We start from the raw sequence: 13,450 nt of genomic DNA, 5'->3' as shown, positions 1-13,450 counted from the left end.
AAAAAGCCAAACAAAGAAATACATATGATCTTGTGTTTATGAGCTGAAACTGACAACCTAAAAATTTAGACCAACACTGGTCAGTAGACAAACCACATTTCCTTTTTTTCTTACCTTCAGGTGGGATGGTGAAAACCTCTTTAGGGATGTAGAGCTTATCTTCTGCTGTTCGGGCCCAGTCCTTCATGCCCCTCCGGCCCTTCATGGGGAAGTTGATGTCGCTGGAAACTGCTGACACTGGTTCTCGCTGAATGGTTACCACTGGACAAACAACATATGAAAACAAAACCCGCATGAAAACTCACTTAGGCATGACACTGGGAAAATAAACAAAGAGTGCTGGTTAAAAGACAAAAATCAGACAAAAACAATAAAGAAAACTTCACAAAAAAATACATTGTTAAAAGTCGACATGCTGGTCATGTGTTTAAATTCTGAATTATTGGGAACAAATTGAAATCCATACTTGGATACGAAAAAATCTAAATCATCAATCATGCATAGTAAAAATAAAACCCTCCCAACTGAATTCTAACTATGATGAAATACATTACTGTGCAAATGTCTTGAGCCATTTTGCTTCTACGGAGCAAGAATTCCTTGAAATACTCATTTTCAGCTCGGTCCTTTTACCTGAGCATATATAGAGGAACACTTATTTCTTATTTTATCAAAAATAAAAAGGTTACCTAACTCAAGAAATGAACCAGAGTTGTGTCTACACATAAAAGAGAACCCATTTTAAATTCTTTAGGCACTTTGTTACCAGCAGCCCAACATTTGTTCCAATTTCTGTAGCCGAATCTATGAAAAATGGCAGCAATAACACAGTTTGACTTTAATAAAATAGTACTTTGCAACCAACAAGGTGATTCCCAAAAATCTACCAAATGCTTGCTATTTCTCAGGATGAAGTGCCAAGTGTCCTAACTGGGTAAGTGGACTACAAAAGAAGAACTGACTGGCCTAAAAAATACTGGCAGCCACCAATGCTACCCCTCAGATTCCCAGTAGATGCTCCTCTAGTATAAATCTAAAAAACTATAAAAGCAATTTCACAAAATATATATAAATATCTTTGAAAGTCGATGTGTTGGTCATATGTAGTTAAATCCTGAATTATTGGAATTTTTAGAAACTTTTGGAAACTTTTCTGACAATCATAGGTGATTGTCAGAAAAGTTCACGTCTGACATTCACCTTGAGGTCACTGGGATTCAAACTCATCTCAGAGTTTTAGTAGATGCACCTATGGTATGAATTTCAAAATCCTTCGTCACCTCGGTCAAGTCATTGCATTCACAAACTTGGGTTTCCATGCAGCCTGCCCCCCTGTCAGGTCATGATACTACCCCATCAGTCTTTTACAGCTGAGGGGTAAAAACTATCTACAGAAAAAATTACCAGTATCTGAAGGTCATGTCCTTCAAAAATAAGAAAAAAAAGACCCGACACAGGACCTGAGAGATACATCTGGACCTTTGGTTGATTCATCAACTATATATGCTAAGCCGCTCAAGACTTTTGCGCAGTACTGTAAATCGTCAAGATGTTTGTGTACAAAGAATCTTTTATCTGCTCCTGTGAAGCCGTGTGATCTGACAGCAATGAGTGACCCTTACTGAGGTTGTTGGTAACCACTAGAAAACTCTGAAAAGGCTTCTGGGCCTCTCCAATGAGGTGAATGAAATCTTCCAATATCTTCATCAGCAAAGCAGCACCGGGAGCGATCTGTGGACAGCACGATGATAAAAAGATGAACGGAAGGATGTCATAAGTGCAATTATAACCCACAGCCAACCATCTTCTGTGAGACACGTCTCAACCACTGATACCTTTTTACTCACTGCACTACCTGAACTACCGAATGTGTTCCTGGGCTGTAAATTATAATCACATGGTTTATAATATTATATTTGGCTTTTTTCTTAAAATGATTATATCCAGATGGCAAGCAAACACACTTCGCTGCAGGGGTACCACACTGGGTCACATACAAAGCTTGCACAAAGACACACAGCCCATTGTGCACTTTTAAAACTCAAAGAAACATTAACATTAGGTAGAATCAAACCCATTCTCCATCACCACACATAAACATTTACAAAAAGATCTATTTATGACACTTGGTGAAGCAGACAGTCAGTTGTGATGATACAGAGGTGCACAGAAGCGCACAAGGACGACAAAAAGTACCAGACATTCACATAAATGCAGAGCCTTACCTGGTGAGCGTCCTCCCATTTTTCTAAATTTTCAATGTCCAACATGTGGCTGACAATCTGGAAGAATTTCTAGATAAAAAGAAATAAAAAAGGATGTGCTCACTTGTTGAAGCCAGACCATCAGGCAGTTATTTCCTGGATATCAAATAACTACTGATAACCTCGCTGCGGTTAGCACTGCAGCAATACTGCCTCTTATTCTCGATCATGTCTGGTTCATTCTTTTGCTGTACACAGGCATATTGTAAGTCATAAATAATAACGTCTGTGAAATGATCGACTGAGACGGGAACATTTTGCTCGCTTTCAGGCACTGGAAAAAGAAAAATGCTGCTAAAAAAAACCCAAAAAAAATCCGCCCTGTGAGGCCATAGCAACTGTGCAGCTGTAGTTAATTGTTATGCACACCCTGTGCAGTAGAAAGTGAAGCTGCGGATGGAATAAATTTTGTTGTAAGTGACTGTGTGTGTGTGTTTGTGTGAGATTTATTTATTTATTTATGTATTCATGTCATGGTTGGTGACTTTAGAGGGCTGCGGGCGAATGCTGAGAGGCTTTGCCTACCTGCACGTCGTCGGGAGCTGGGATGTAGGTTGCTCTTTTGAAGGTGTCCGTCACATTTCGCAGGATCTCCGTGGAAAAGAGAAGGTCGCCACTGTAGTAGCTCCTTCTCTGCAAGAGCTCCAGGAGACTCCGTACGATCTGAGACATGCCCTCCCCAGCCAGGGTCCTCTGACCCTTCGCGAGATGCTCTCGTAACTAAAATGCATTAAAAAAAAGGAGATTTTTAGAAGTGTTTTTTTTTTTTCCTGTCTCATGATTACAGGTAAACCCTTTGCTGTTGCATACGGTGTTACTTAAGCTACGTAGCAGGAAAACAGAAATAGCACACCCGAGATTGTGTTTTTGACAAAGAAATCACAGGAATGTTTTGGATATGAGCCGACGGGGATATTTCAAGACGGGAGTAGATATGTACATGGTTGGATTTTTTTCTTTTTTTGTGTATGTGTGTGTGTGTTTGCTTGTGCTTAAAATAGGCAAGCAAATCGAAGCCTAGCAGCACTTTCAGACAGAAACTGGATCTCATCACGTCAGAGAAAGAGATACAGAAAGATAGTCCGTGCGTGTGAGGCAAAGAGAAAGAGCGTGAGGGAGGGAGAGAAAGAAGCTGGGGGAACAGAACATCACAGCAATCACAGAAAATTAATTACTGACTCCTGGTATTAATGAAAGGTTGGAACAGAAGCTAACAGTGCAATCAGCTCTGTCATGCACGATCCCTGACCCCCATCTCCTTCCGCCATCATCGAGGAGATGGAAAAGGTTGAAGTTCACGGAGCAGGAAAACAGTTTCGCTGATGAACACATTCATTAGCTCTGTTCATTAATTGATAAGTGTGAGCACAAAGCTCTGGAAAAGCTAATTAGAGATAGCAGCGAGTCTTGGGTAAAAACACTCTGCAATTTTGAGTAAACTCTTTTTTAGGGTAGTTAAAGAGAGGTACATTATAGATAAAAAAAACAAAAACAAAGGAGAAGAACAGATAGAGAAGAACTTGAAAAACATGTTTCACTAAGCAGATGAAGCAACTCGAGTGCATCTGGAAAGTATTCACAGCGCTTCACTTGTTCCACATTTTGTCATATTACAGCATTATTCCATTAAATTCATTTTGTCCCTTAAAATTCTACACACAATACCCCATAACACCAAAGTGAAAAAAAGTTTGCTTGAAATTCTTGCAAATTTATTAGAAATAAAAAACTAAAATATGACATAAGTATTCATACCCTTTTCCCAATACTTAATAATTACAGCTTTAGGTCTTTTAGAGTATCACCTTTCCCTCTACCCTGACTAGTCTTTCTGTTCCTGCTGCTGAAAAACAACCCCACAGCATGATGCTACCACCACCATGCTTCATTGTAGGAAAGTTATTGACTTGGTGATGAGCAGTGCCTGGTTTTCTTCAGATATGATGCTTTCAATCTTTGTTTATCAGACCAGAGAATGCATTGACATGCACTGCCAACTATGGGACGTTACACAGACACGTGTGAGCCTTTTCAAATCATGTCCAACTGAATTTACCACAGATGGACTCCAATCAAGTTGCAGAAACATCTGACAGACGATCAGTGGAAACAGGATGCTCAATTTTGAGTGTAAGGCAAAGTCTGTGAATACTTCTGAACTTTTGCTGTTTTTGTTTTTATTTTTAGTGAATTTCCCAAAAAGATTCAAGCAGAATTTTTTCACTTTGTCATTATGGGGTACTGTGTAGAATTTTGAAGTGAAAAAATGAATGTAATCCAGTCTGGAATAAGGCTGTAACATGGCAAAATGCAAAACAAATGAAGTGCTCTGAATACTTTCCGGATGCACTGTAACTGGCTTAAATGGTGGAGATTGGATGAATACATCTTTTTAGCTTTTTTCTTTTTCTTGTCCATCATAAAAAAAATCAATTTATCAATTGTGCGTTTTATTGTACTCATTTGACATTACTTACAGATAAATGTAAATATCTATATTCAAGTGAGACGCATCTGGCGAAGCTCGGAGGACCCCAGAAAGCAACTCCATTATTGTCCAGCATACAACGACGACTAGCAGACCCTAGAAAGAGATGAGAGAGACGCACGTGGTTAATACAGAATGCAACAAACACCAAACATTATCTACACCATACTCTGAATGTGGTATGGTGTTCAAACTTCCAAAAACCAATATGGCCACAAAACACATAAATATGTTATTTGTATTCTGAAGCCGAGAAGTAGGCCCATTCATCACACGGACAGGAGTAATACAGAGGGCGTCTGCTCAATGTATTTTAATAGCTATACGGAAATATCAGAATGCATAATATTGCTACTAATGAAAAAGCTAAAACCCAAGGTCACGTCTATTCATGTGCTGGAGTGAAATATTATGCAGGATTGTAAAAACTACAAAATATTTTGTTTGTAGCAGTATTTGGCAATTTACACCTTCAAGGCAAACTAGTGAAAGCTGCCAAAGTACCTTTTGAAAAATAAATATAAACAAGTCCTTTACGCCCTCTTTTTTTGTTACTGCCATGGTAACTGAGATAAGTTAAAGAATGTTAATTTGATCTTAAATAAGACTATTATATTTAATTAAGGCTCAGTGTTAGCGGACTAACTCGTTCAGACGTGTTTTGCCGACCCTAAAAAGATGTGGAAGCACGTCTTTATGTAGCTGACCTCTCGAACCACACCTGCACTTGACTTGCACGTGTCAAAGTTTGTACTCCTCTTTGGCGACAATCGGGCAACTCTCAGTTTAGACTGAAATAACAGTGATATGGTTTGACTGCATTCAAGTGAGACCTGAGTGCTGTATAAATTAAAGGCACATGCTGGATAACGTGTGTGTGAAAAATGTTACGACTGCCTCTTTCTATCAAAACTCAAAAGAGCAATGCCATTTATTATTGCTGAGGCATAAATACACCCACTAGAGCAAATTTATTTCAAACACAAGGATGCTAGCAGAGCAATTTATTCTGATTAGCCTATAATCTTGTCTATTTTACCATCTTTTTCATATGATTGTCATTCTGTTGCAGTGAATTTGCCAGACACTTGACACCTGACAGTCAACTGTTCCTTTAAAAAGAGTTGCCTGCACTAAAGGCCTGTTGAAGTTAAAAGCCCACTGGTTTGCAACTGAACAACTGACCAAACAAATCACAAGAGCACAAGTTGTTCCTCCCTTGTGCTTTTGTTGGACATATTCAGCTACATACACATTGTTATCTTCATGTCATCTAATGTTAATAATCTTCCCAACTACTATGCTGTCTATCAGCTGGAGTTTATGGGATCGGTGTCAACTGCAGCGGATTTTTGGGAATATAGCCAACTTTAATCATTTATGTGAACTAGTCCTTTAAATAGTCCAGCTGTCCTACTTAGTATTAAATAATGAAAAAAGATCCAACTTTTTAGTTATATTATAGTACACATTACTCCCTTCAAATGTCCTCTTTTCTCTTATATTGAATAAGGAAAACAAATAAAATCACTCTGCTTTAAGTCTGCCTTAACCATATTAAAGTCTGTATTTACATAATTTCCTCAGGGATTAATATAATATTCTGATTCTCATGATTCACAGACACCTGTATGCATGAAGTGATTTATGATGTTTCATTAGTGTACATATATACAGCTTGTACTTTATGTATTCATTGCACTGTTGATGGGTAAGATTGGTACATTGTTTCAAGTGCTTTAAGACGTCAGCGTGGCTAGAAAAACATCGTATGAACGTGCGTACAAAACATCACATCATACTATAGAAACCTCTGAGATGGTACAATCTTCGGTCTTTGGTCCAGGTGGTTCAGACCTCTGTTTAGAATCACTCCAAGTACAAACCACTTTAGGTCTGCCTCATTTCATTAGGTTTTGCATTGTTTAATGCTGCTTTAAGCCTACACTGACCTCAATTTAACTGAAGAGCACCTCCTTCAAAGAACTGCAAAGTTTGCAGATTATTTTTTCTAGAACATGAATTCTGACAAATCGTTTAACCTGGAGAGAGCTGAACCCTAGAGTTTCATCAGCAGTGAGCTGGTGCAAAGATCCTTTCTTTCTGCGGTGAAGGATCTGCTCATCTAGCTGTGGCTCAACCAACTGGGCAACACATCACAGCTTGACCAGCAACAACCGCTAAATCTGTGTGTGCTCATTTGTGCAGTAACTCTGAAGACCCAGAAGAAAGCTCGCTTCTCTTCCCTGTAACACCTGCAAAGCTGTGACACATATCAAGAGCAGCTTGATGAAAAATCTGGAACATCAATATAAGCAAAGAAGCAGCTGATCAGAAAAGAAAAACGAGGAACACAGGAGCTTCATCACTCGCCATCGACGTTGTCCTTATCAAAAACATGACAGAGAACGCAGGACAATTCACTCCCTCCCAATGTTGATGGAGGATTGGTTTCCCCCTGAGCACGTCAAGGAGCAGATGTTTGACTAGAAAGACGTCAGATGTCTTCCAGAAAGCTTTACCAATAACCAGAGGACCAGATCCAGGATTATCAGCAGTGTATCTCAGAGCCTCTTCCATCCATTTGGGATATTGAGTGTTCTTTATTTCTGACTTGTAGGAGAAAAACGTAAATGCTGCTCTGACCCCTGAAAAGAGTCTGGATATCTGGTATGACATTGGAGATCAGAGACTTGTCTCCAATAAAGAAGACCTCAAAGCTGAAATTCAAAGCCTTAAACTGACTCAGTATTAGCCTCTCCATCCTGTGAAGCCAGATCTGATCGCAGGCAGAACTCAGGCTGACATCTGGTTGAGGAGAACTGTCCTGATGACAGATGTTCAAGGCGCTTTGATTGACTGTAGCCACAATTATTCTGTAAATGAGCCCTTTTTTATTAGTCTAATAATGGTTTTGTGACAGCTCATCTGTGTTTATTTGTAAAATGATCAAATATGACTTACCAATCCCCTTACTTCGCATCATGATGCACACAACTGCCTTACAAACAGGTCTGTGTAAACCCGGTCAATCAAGAAGATGAGCTATTTTGACTTATAGACATGTGCTGATGGTGAATTTGGAGCAAGCCAGATGTTAAGTACATGGGGCTCACAAACTTCCAAAGTTAATCATCCCACAGATTTTTTTCCATTAAGTAGCCAGTCTCTGTTCTTCTGCTGCAACTCTACCATTGCTAAAAACCACATGCCCACATGTTCGTGATGCTAACAAACGTCTGTTGCTCCTACTGGAGATTTCTTTAGGCTTCTCGCTTGGACATTTTTGTAACAGTTGTGGTACTTGTGGTACTCGTGAAGAAAGTTGTGATTGCAATATGCTTTTTTTTTTTTCCCTTGTCACGGTGCAGCTTGGCAGCCTGTTCCACAGCTCCCGAATCTTAACCCGCTCATATTAACAGTTCTACTGCCTGGACTGAGCCATGTAATCCTGGTGAAGCTACAGAGGAAATGACAGTGGTTTCATTGGTGATTGGGCAATAATGAGGACAAGCTATGTGATCTGATTTGAGCCCTTGACGTGCCACACTCAAACTTCCCAGACCACAGCGTGACCGTACCTCACTTCAGGACTTTTTAGGTGGACAGGAATGTTATTCTGAGCTGAGATGAAACGTGGGGGCATTGCACCAGTTGTGATTGAAATGTGGTGTAATCCCACACATGTTGGTGCAAGGAGGTGTTTCTGAATTGCTTTCTCTTGGATTATTGTCACTGTTCTGTTTTAATCCGGTTTAAATCAACACACTGTCTGGATTCCTCCATCACCTGATGAAGAGGTCATCCAAATGACTGTGGATGGTTTTGACTGGCTATGGATAATTAATGGATCTTGACCACCCACTGCACCACATACTAGACATGCAGCTGAACACGTACTCATCTGTTTCAACTCTGCTGCCACAAGGACAGACACGTGAAATCTTTACCACCTCATCTCTATACAACATTTATCTTAACCTGTTTGTTTTATAATATTTGGATTTTATTTTACTGAATCACTTTTTTCACTGTTTTGGTTGCTGTGACATAATTTCACAACATTTCTTCTTCTTTGAGCTGAGTGCTTTATTAGCTAAAAGCATGCAATGTGACTGACCAGTAGCATTCGTTGGACATTTGTTGTAGACAGTTTCTCCAGCTGAGGCTCTCTTCCATGACATCGAGAGGAGGTGCTCGTCTTTGCATATCTCATGAGGCGCTATAGAAGAAGGTGAGAAAAACAGAGAAAAAAAGCGAAATGAAGTAAAGCCTAGTAGGAGAACAGAAAAAGAAAAATCACCACGTGCACAAACACGCACTCGCACGCACACACACACCGAACCAGAAGAAATAAAAAAAAAAGGGAGACAGACAGAAGCAAAGCACAAAAAAACACGATTCAAATCAATGTTCTCCTGCAGCAGCTCCCAATCTTATTCCCTTGTACATTCTCAGAGCTCTCTGTCAGTGTCATTGCCTCAGTACAGTATCTCATTCCCTCTTCATCTTACCCCCTCTTTTTATTCATCTGTTTTCCACCCCTCCCTCTCTTTCATAACCATGATGAAAAAACAGGCGGGGGGAGGGGGAGCTGGGTGCTCTGAAGATATTCCGAGGGGGCACACTAGGGTTGGCAGAGGCAGATGCAGAGAGATGAAGAGGGACGGAGAGCGCAGAGCGAAGAAGGAGAAAATATGTGATGTTCCCCCTGCAATGCCAACAGACAAGATCCTCGTCTAGTGTAAAAGAAGCTTTAGAGCTACTAAAAACAAAGAGGTCATGATGGAGGCTCCACTCAAAAGTTTAACATTTGCAACCCGTCAAGTCTCAGTGCTAACACAAGTGACACTGAAAATATACTTGCATATATATCTATATATACATATAGATATATATACACCAATACACACACACACACAGCTTCAGTCAGGACTCATACTTATTAAAAACCATAGTGTTTCCTGCAATGGCTGACACTGACAAATGGCACCAAGCGGACCACTGAACATCCTGCCCTCCACCAGGGACAGAAACATAGAAGGAAATATAGCAAGTGAGAGACAAAGAGTAAGGGAGATTAGTGCTTTGAAAAAAATGTTAAAGAGGAGAGATATAAGGAGAAAGCAAATAACTCACAGATAAACAGAGAGGATAAAAAGAAGGCAATACAAGGGAAAAATGCAAAATCAATGAATAGATAAAGACGGACGGGTATGTGAACTGACATGAAGACAGGCAAGGGACAGAAAAAGATGTGAAGAGCTCTAAAAGTGTGGAGGTAGCCTTTGGGTATGCTGTTAATCTCTTGGAATTGCTTCCATTCTGCTAGATAGGTAGTGTGCAAGTGCAATTTTGGCACACACGCACATTCTTTTAAACTTCAAAAATACCACGAAATCATCGTAAAAACAAAGGAAAAATGTGAAAGACAAAAACTAGGGCATGAAAAGGTTATACAGATTATACTGAAGCCCTCTGTCTGTAACGCACACTCAAGCTACTGACCAGGGCACTTTTTCTCATTACACGACCGGACCTCCTCTCCTAAGCCATCACAGGGGTAGCCTTGCAATCCAGTGCCCTCGCACATCCTGATGCGTCGCTGCCATCCAGAGTCACACGTCTTGCTGCAGAGACTCCAGTGGTTCCAGCTGCCCCAGTTACCTCCACCTAGCGCAAGAGGAAGAGCACCACCAGTGAAGATGGAAATACCGGAATGCATGGCAAAAGGAAAAAAAAAGAAAAATAAACGACAGTTATGGATGAAGTAGTAAATTTAACTTACAAGTCTAAAGCTTTTTTATTAGTGTGAAAAATTAAGTCAATACGAGCCCATTCTCAGGCCCAGGCTCATTAAAACACCCTAGTATTTTTGTTCTCTGGGGCCCCTGTCGAAACAGACTCATAAGCCAAATTAGGTCCCAACCCAATAATTACTCATGTGTGGAATATGAATCAGAAAAACAACCATGCGGATGCCTTTAGATAATGCATGTTCTGTGTTTGCATAATGCCATCTGAGAGCATGTGACTGTGAATACTAATTTGTGTTACCGGAGCACGAAGGGTTGGTGCATTCTCTGCTCTCCTGATGGGGGCCTTTGCATTCAGCCCAGCCGTGCACCGATGGGCTACAGCGCCTCTGCCTCTGCTCGGTCCCTGTGTTACAAGTCACACTGCATTTCGACCAAGGCCCCCACTCTGACCACTGGCCCTCCACTGGAGCGGGAGACAGATCCGAGAAGACAAAGAGACACGGGAGCATGCACGAGGGTGAAGGGATGAAGATTTTTAAAGAGGAATCAGAAATGAAAAAAAAAAGTGATGGAAAAAAAAGACAATGATTGTAAGCAGAAAGGAAGGTACAGAGGAAGAGAGGAAGGAAGAAGACAAGGCAGAGAAAGTGAGCACGCTGAATAGAATATACAACGAGTTAGGCTGAACAGCAAATAAATTACAGAAGCTATTTGGCTTCCCATAAATAGCAACAAACAAACACAGTGCACCTCCCATTTTAATGGACATTTTAAATATTTCAATCTGTTACAAAAAACCCCCAAAAAAGCTGATTGCAATTTCTTACACGCTTTGTTTTAAAAGAGTTCACGCAAAGTGCATTCGGTTGGATTTTCTCCCACAGTATTATTATTAAAAAGAGAATGCATTCCTACTATTGACTGGTGTTTGTGCAGAAACAGACAGAAATAATAATAATTCAAACACAATGAAGTACCGCCTGTCACACAGCTTAACCGAAGCCTGACGACATGCATCGATGTAATCAAAGCCCCTGCTGTCCATTCTAATGGGTGCTAGAAAAGGAAGTGTTGCTTGGGAGTAATTGAGTTGTCAGATGAAATATTCAAATACAATAAAATGACATTAACCAAACCCAAAACAAGCAGATAAGATTTTTTTGGCACGTTATCATCTTCAAAGCGAGATATAGACTCGACTTTGAAGATCTGTGAAAAAATAAATAAATAAAACACTTTTTTTGATTAGAAATCTTTGTAATAAAGCATAAAAGAACTGACAGAGGACCCAATTACTAGCCTGTAGCCATGTTCCTTTATGTTTCCGAATGCAGAGACACTTGTCAAAGCGCTACAATTTCAGAAACTTCAATCACAAAAGCAGCTGCCAAAATCTTCTCTGACAACATGCTAGTTTTTAGCTGTTTAACAAAAGGTTGTGTCTAACTGTATTATTACTGCAGTTAAATTGGCCTAAACAGATAATATCTGGGCATTTGTTTTACCTGCAGCAGCAGCATGAAAGCGCCAATTTAACTAGGTTTTTATTGTTACACTGTCACATTAATTCTGTTTGGTTTACGCAGCATTTAATTGCACGGAATAGTCAATTGCTATTTTCTAAACAAATGCTTTACCACTTCTTTCACACAAGCACACACAATCCTGAAAAACAATAATTGAAATGGAGTAATAAATCAATGCCTCCTTTGGTTGGCGACAGTGTCACTTATGTAAAAACAATAATGTGTTGCCTCCAGCTGGAATTATTGAAGGACCTGAGCTGTGCTTTTGCACAAATTTGAATTCTTAATGATGTGTAATGATTTAACTGCTGCCTGCTAAAACTGTCACATTAATTGGTTTTTTGAGACAATTTTGGACACTAAAATAAACCGTTAAGGCTAAACTGACATTATCAGCTAAGAAATTAGATCAAGAGTACGCGCTATCAAACAAGGCGGTATTTACACATCCAGGAGTCGCATTAGTATTCGTACTGAGGTGGCGTTTCTGGCCACATAACTAAATCTAATATTTTCTTTTAGCTCTGTTTCGCTCCCTACAGATTACATAAGGATACAGAATAAAACACGGTCCCAAGCGACCACATTTAGCCCTGGGAAAGTACACTCCATAGCTTTTTCAGAGCTCTTCTGACTAAACTGCACCAATGCTTATTAGTATGTAGAAAATGATCTAAACAGAAAATGAAAAAGTAGCTTTAAAATATATCATATTTCATGACAGATTTAGTCAGCTCTAATAAAACATTATACATTATAGTTCGAGTTTGTTTGGTCAGCATTAGTTAACTCTGGTTAACAGGGGCCAATAAATAATTCAAGAATGAGAAGGCCCCAAACTCAAGACGGTTAAACCAGTATTTTGTCTAAGAGAAAAGTTAACAAAGACCTTTTTTAAATTCTAGCTTTAGGCACTTTTTTACTAGCAGCGTGTCACAATAAAATAAAATCTATAAAAAATGCCAAAGGTAACATTTTTGCACCAGCAGGGCGATTCAGTAGTTATATGAAAACATACATATCTTGGTATGGTCTAAGGAGCTTGGAAAGAAATGGAATACTTGGAACACTTTACGCTCTGCTTCGGCGTAAAGTCCAATTCACCATTAACTTTTTATAATTATTTGAACATTACAAGCTCCTTAGTCCACGACGACCTGGATGACTGAGAACCTTCACAGACATATCTCGGTATGGTGTGCAGGGTGCAGGGTCCCTGAAAACAATGAGATACACTGAATTTCACCAGAACTGGACTAAAAATCAATGGTCTTATAGAATGATGAATCAAAATTATTATTATTTTTTTAATTTAGTTCACTGTCAATACACTTAGGATGATGGGAGAAACGGGAGCACTGATTATCTACAACCATGTTTAAAACACAGTGGCAACTTGTAATCTTGTAAAAA

The 13,450-nt window shown here is 39.6% G+C and overlaps 1 protein-coding gene across 17 annotated transcripts in view; it reads right to left on the bottom strand.

Moving 5' to 3' along the window:
• Positions 1-13,450, bottom strand: part of adgrb2 (adhesion G protein-coupled receptor B2) — a 241,619-nt gene that overhangs the window by 98,906 nt on the left and 129,263 nt on the right. For all 17 annotated transcript variants that reach the window (XM_025902305.1, XM_025902296.1, XM_025902299.1 and 14 more), the window contains 8 exons: positions 10,810-10,974; positions 10,261-10,425; positions 8,873-8,974; positions 4,742-4,848; positions 2,790-2,984; positions 2,226-2,294; positions 1,623-1,731; positions 115-261 (listed from right to left, as the gene is read on the bottom strand). In XM_025902305.1, the coding sequence (XP_025758090.1) occupies positions 115-261; positions 1,623-1,731; positions 2,226-2,294; positions 2,790-2,984; positions 4,742-4,848; positions 8,873-8,974; positions 10,261-10,425; positions 10,810-10,974 (1,059 nt within the window). The remainder of the gene's footprint in view (positions 1-114; positions 262-1,622; positions 1,732-2,225; positions 2,295-2,789; positions 2,985-4,741; positions 4,849-8,872; positions 8,975-10,260; positions 10,426-10,809; positions 10,975-13,450) is intronic.

Source organism: Oreochromis niloticus, linkage group LG22, assembly GCF_001858045.2.
Source record: "Oreochromis niloticus isolate F11D_XX linkage group LG22, O_niloticus_UMD_NMBU, whole genome shotgun sequence".
NCBI lineage: Eukaryota > Metazoa > Chordata > Actinopteri > Cichliformes > Cichlidae > Oreochromis > Oreochromis niloticus.
Note: the sequence above shows the minus strand (reverse complement) of the source record. Positions and strands in the feature narration are given on the sequence as shown.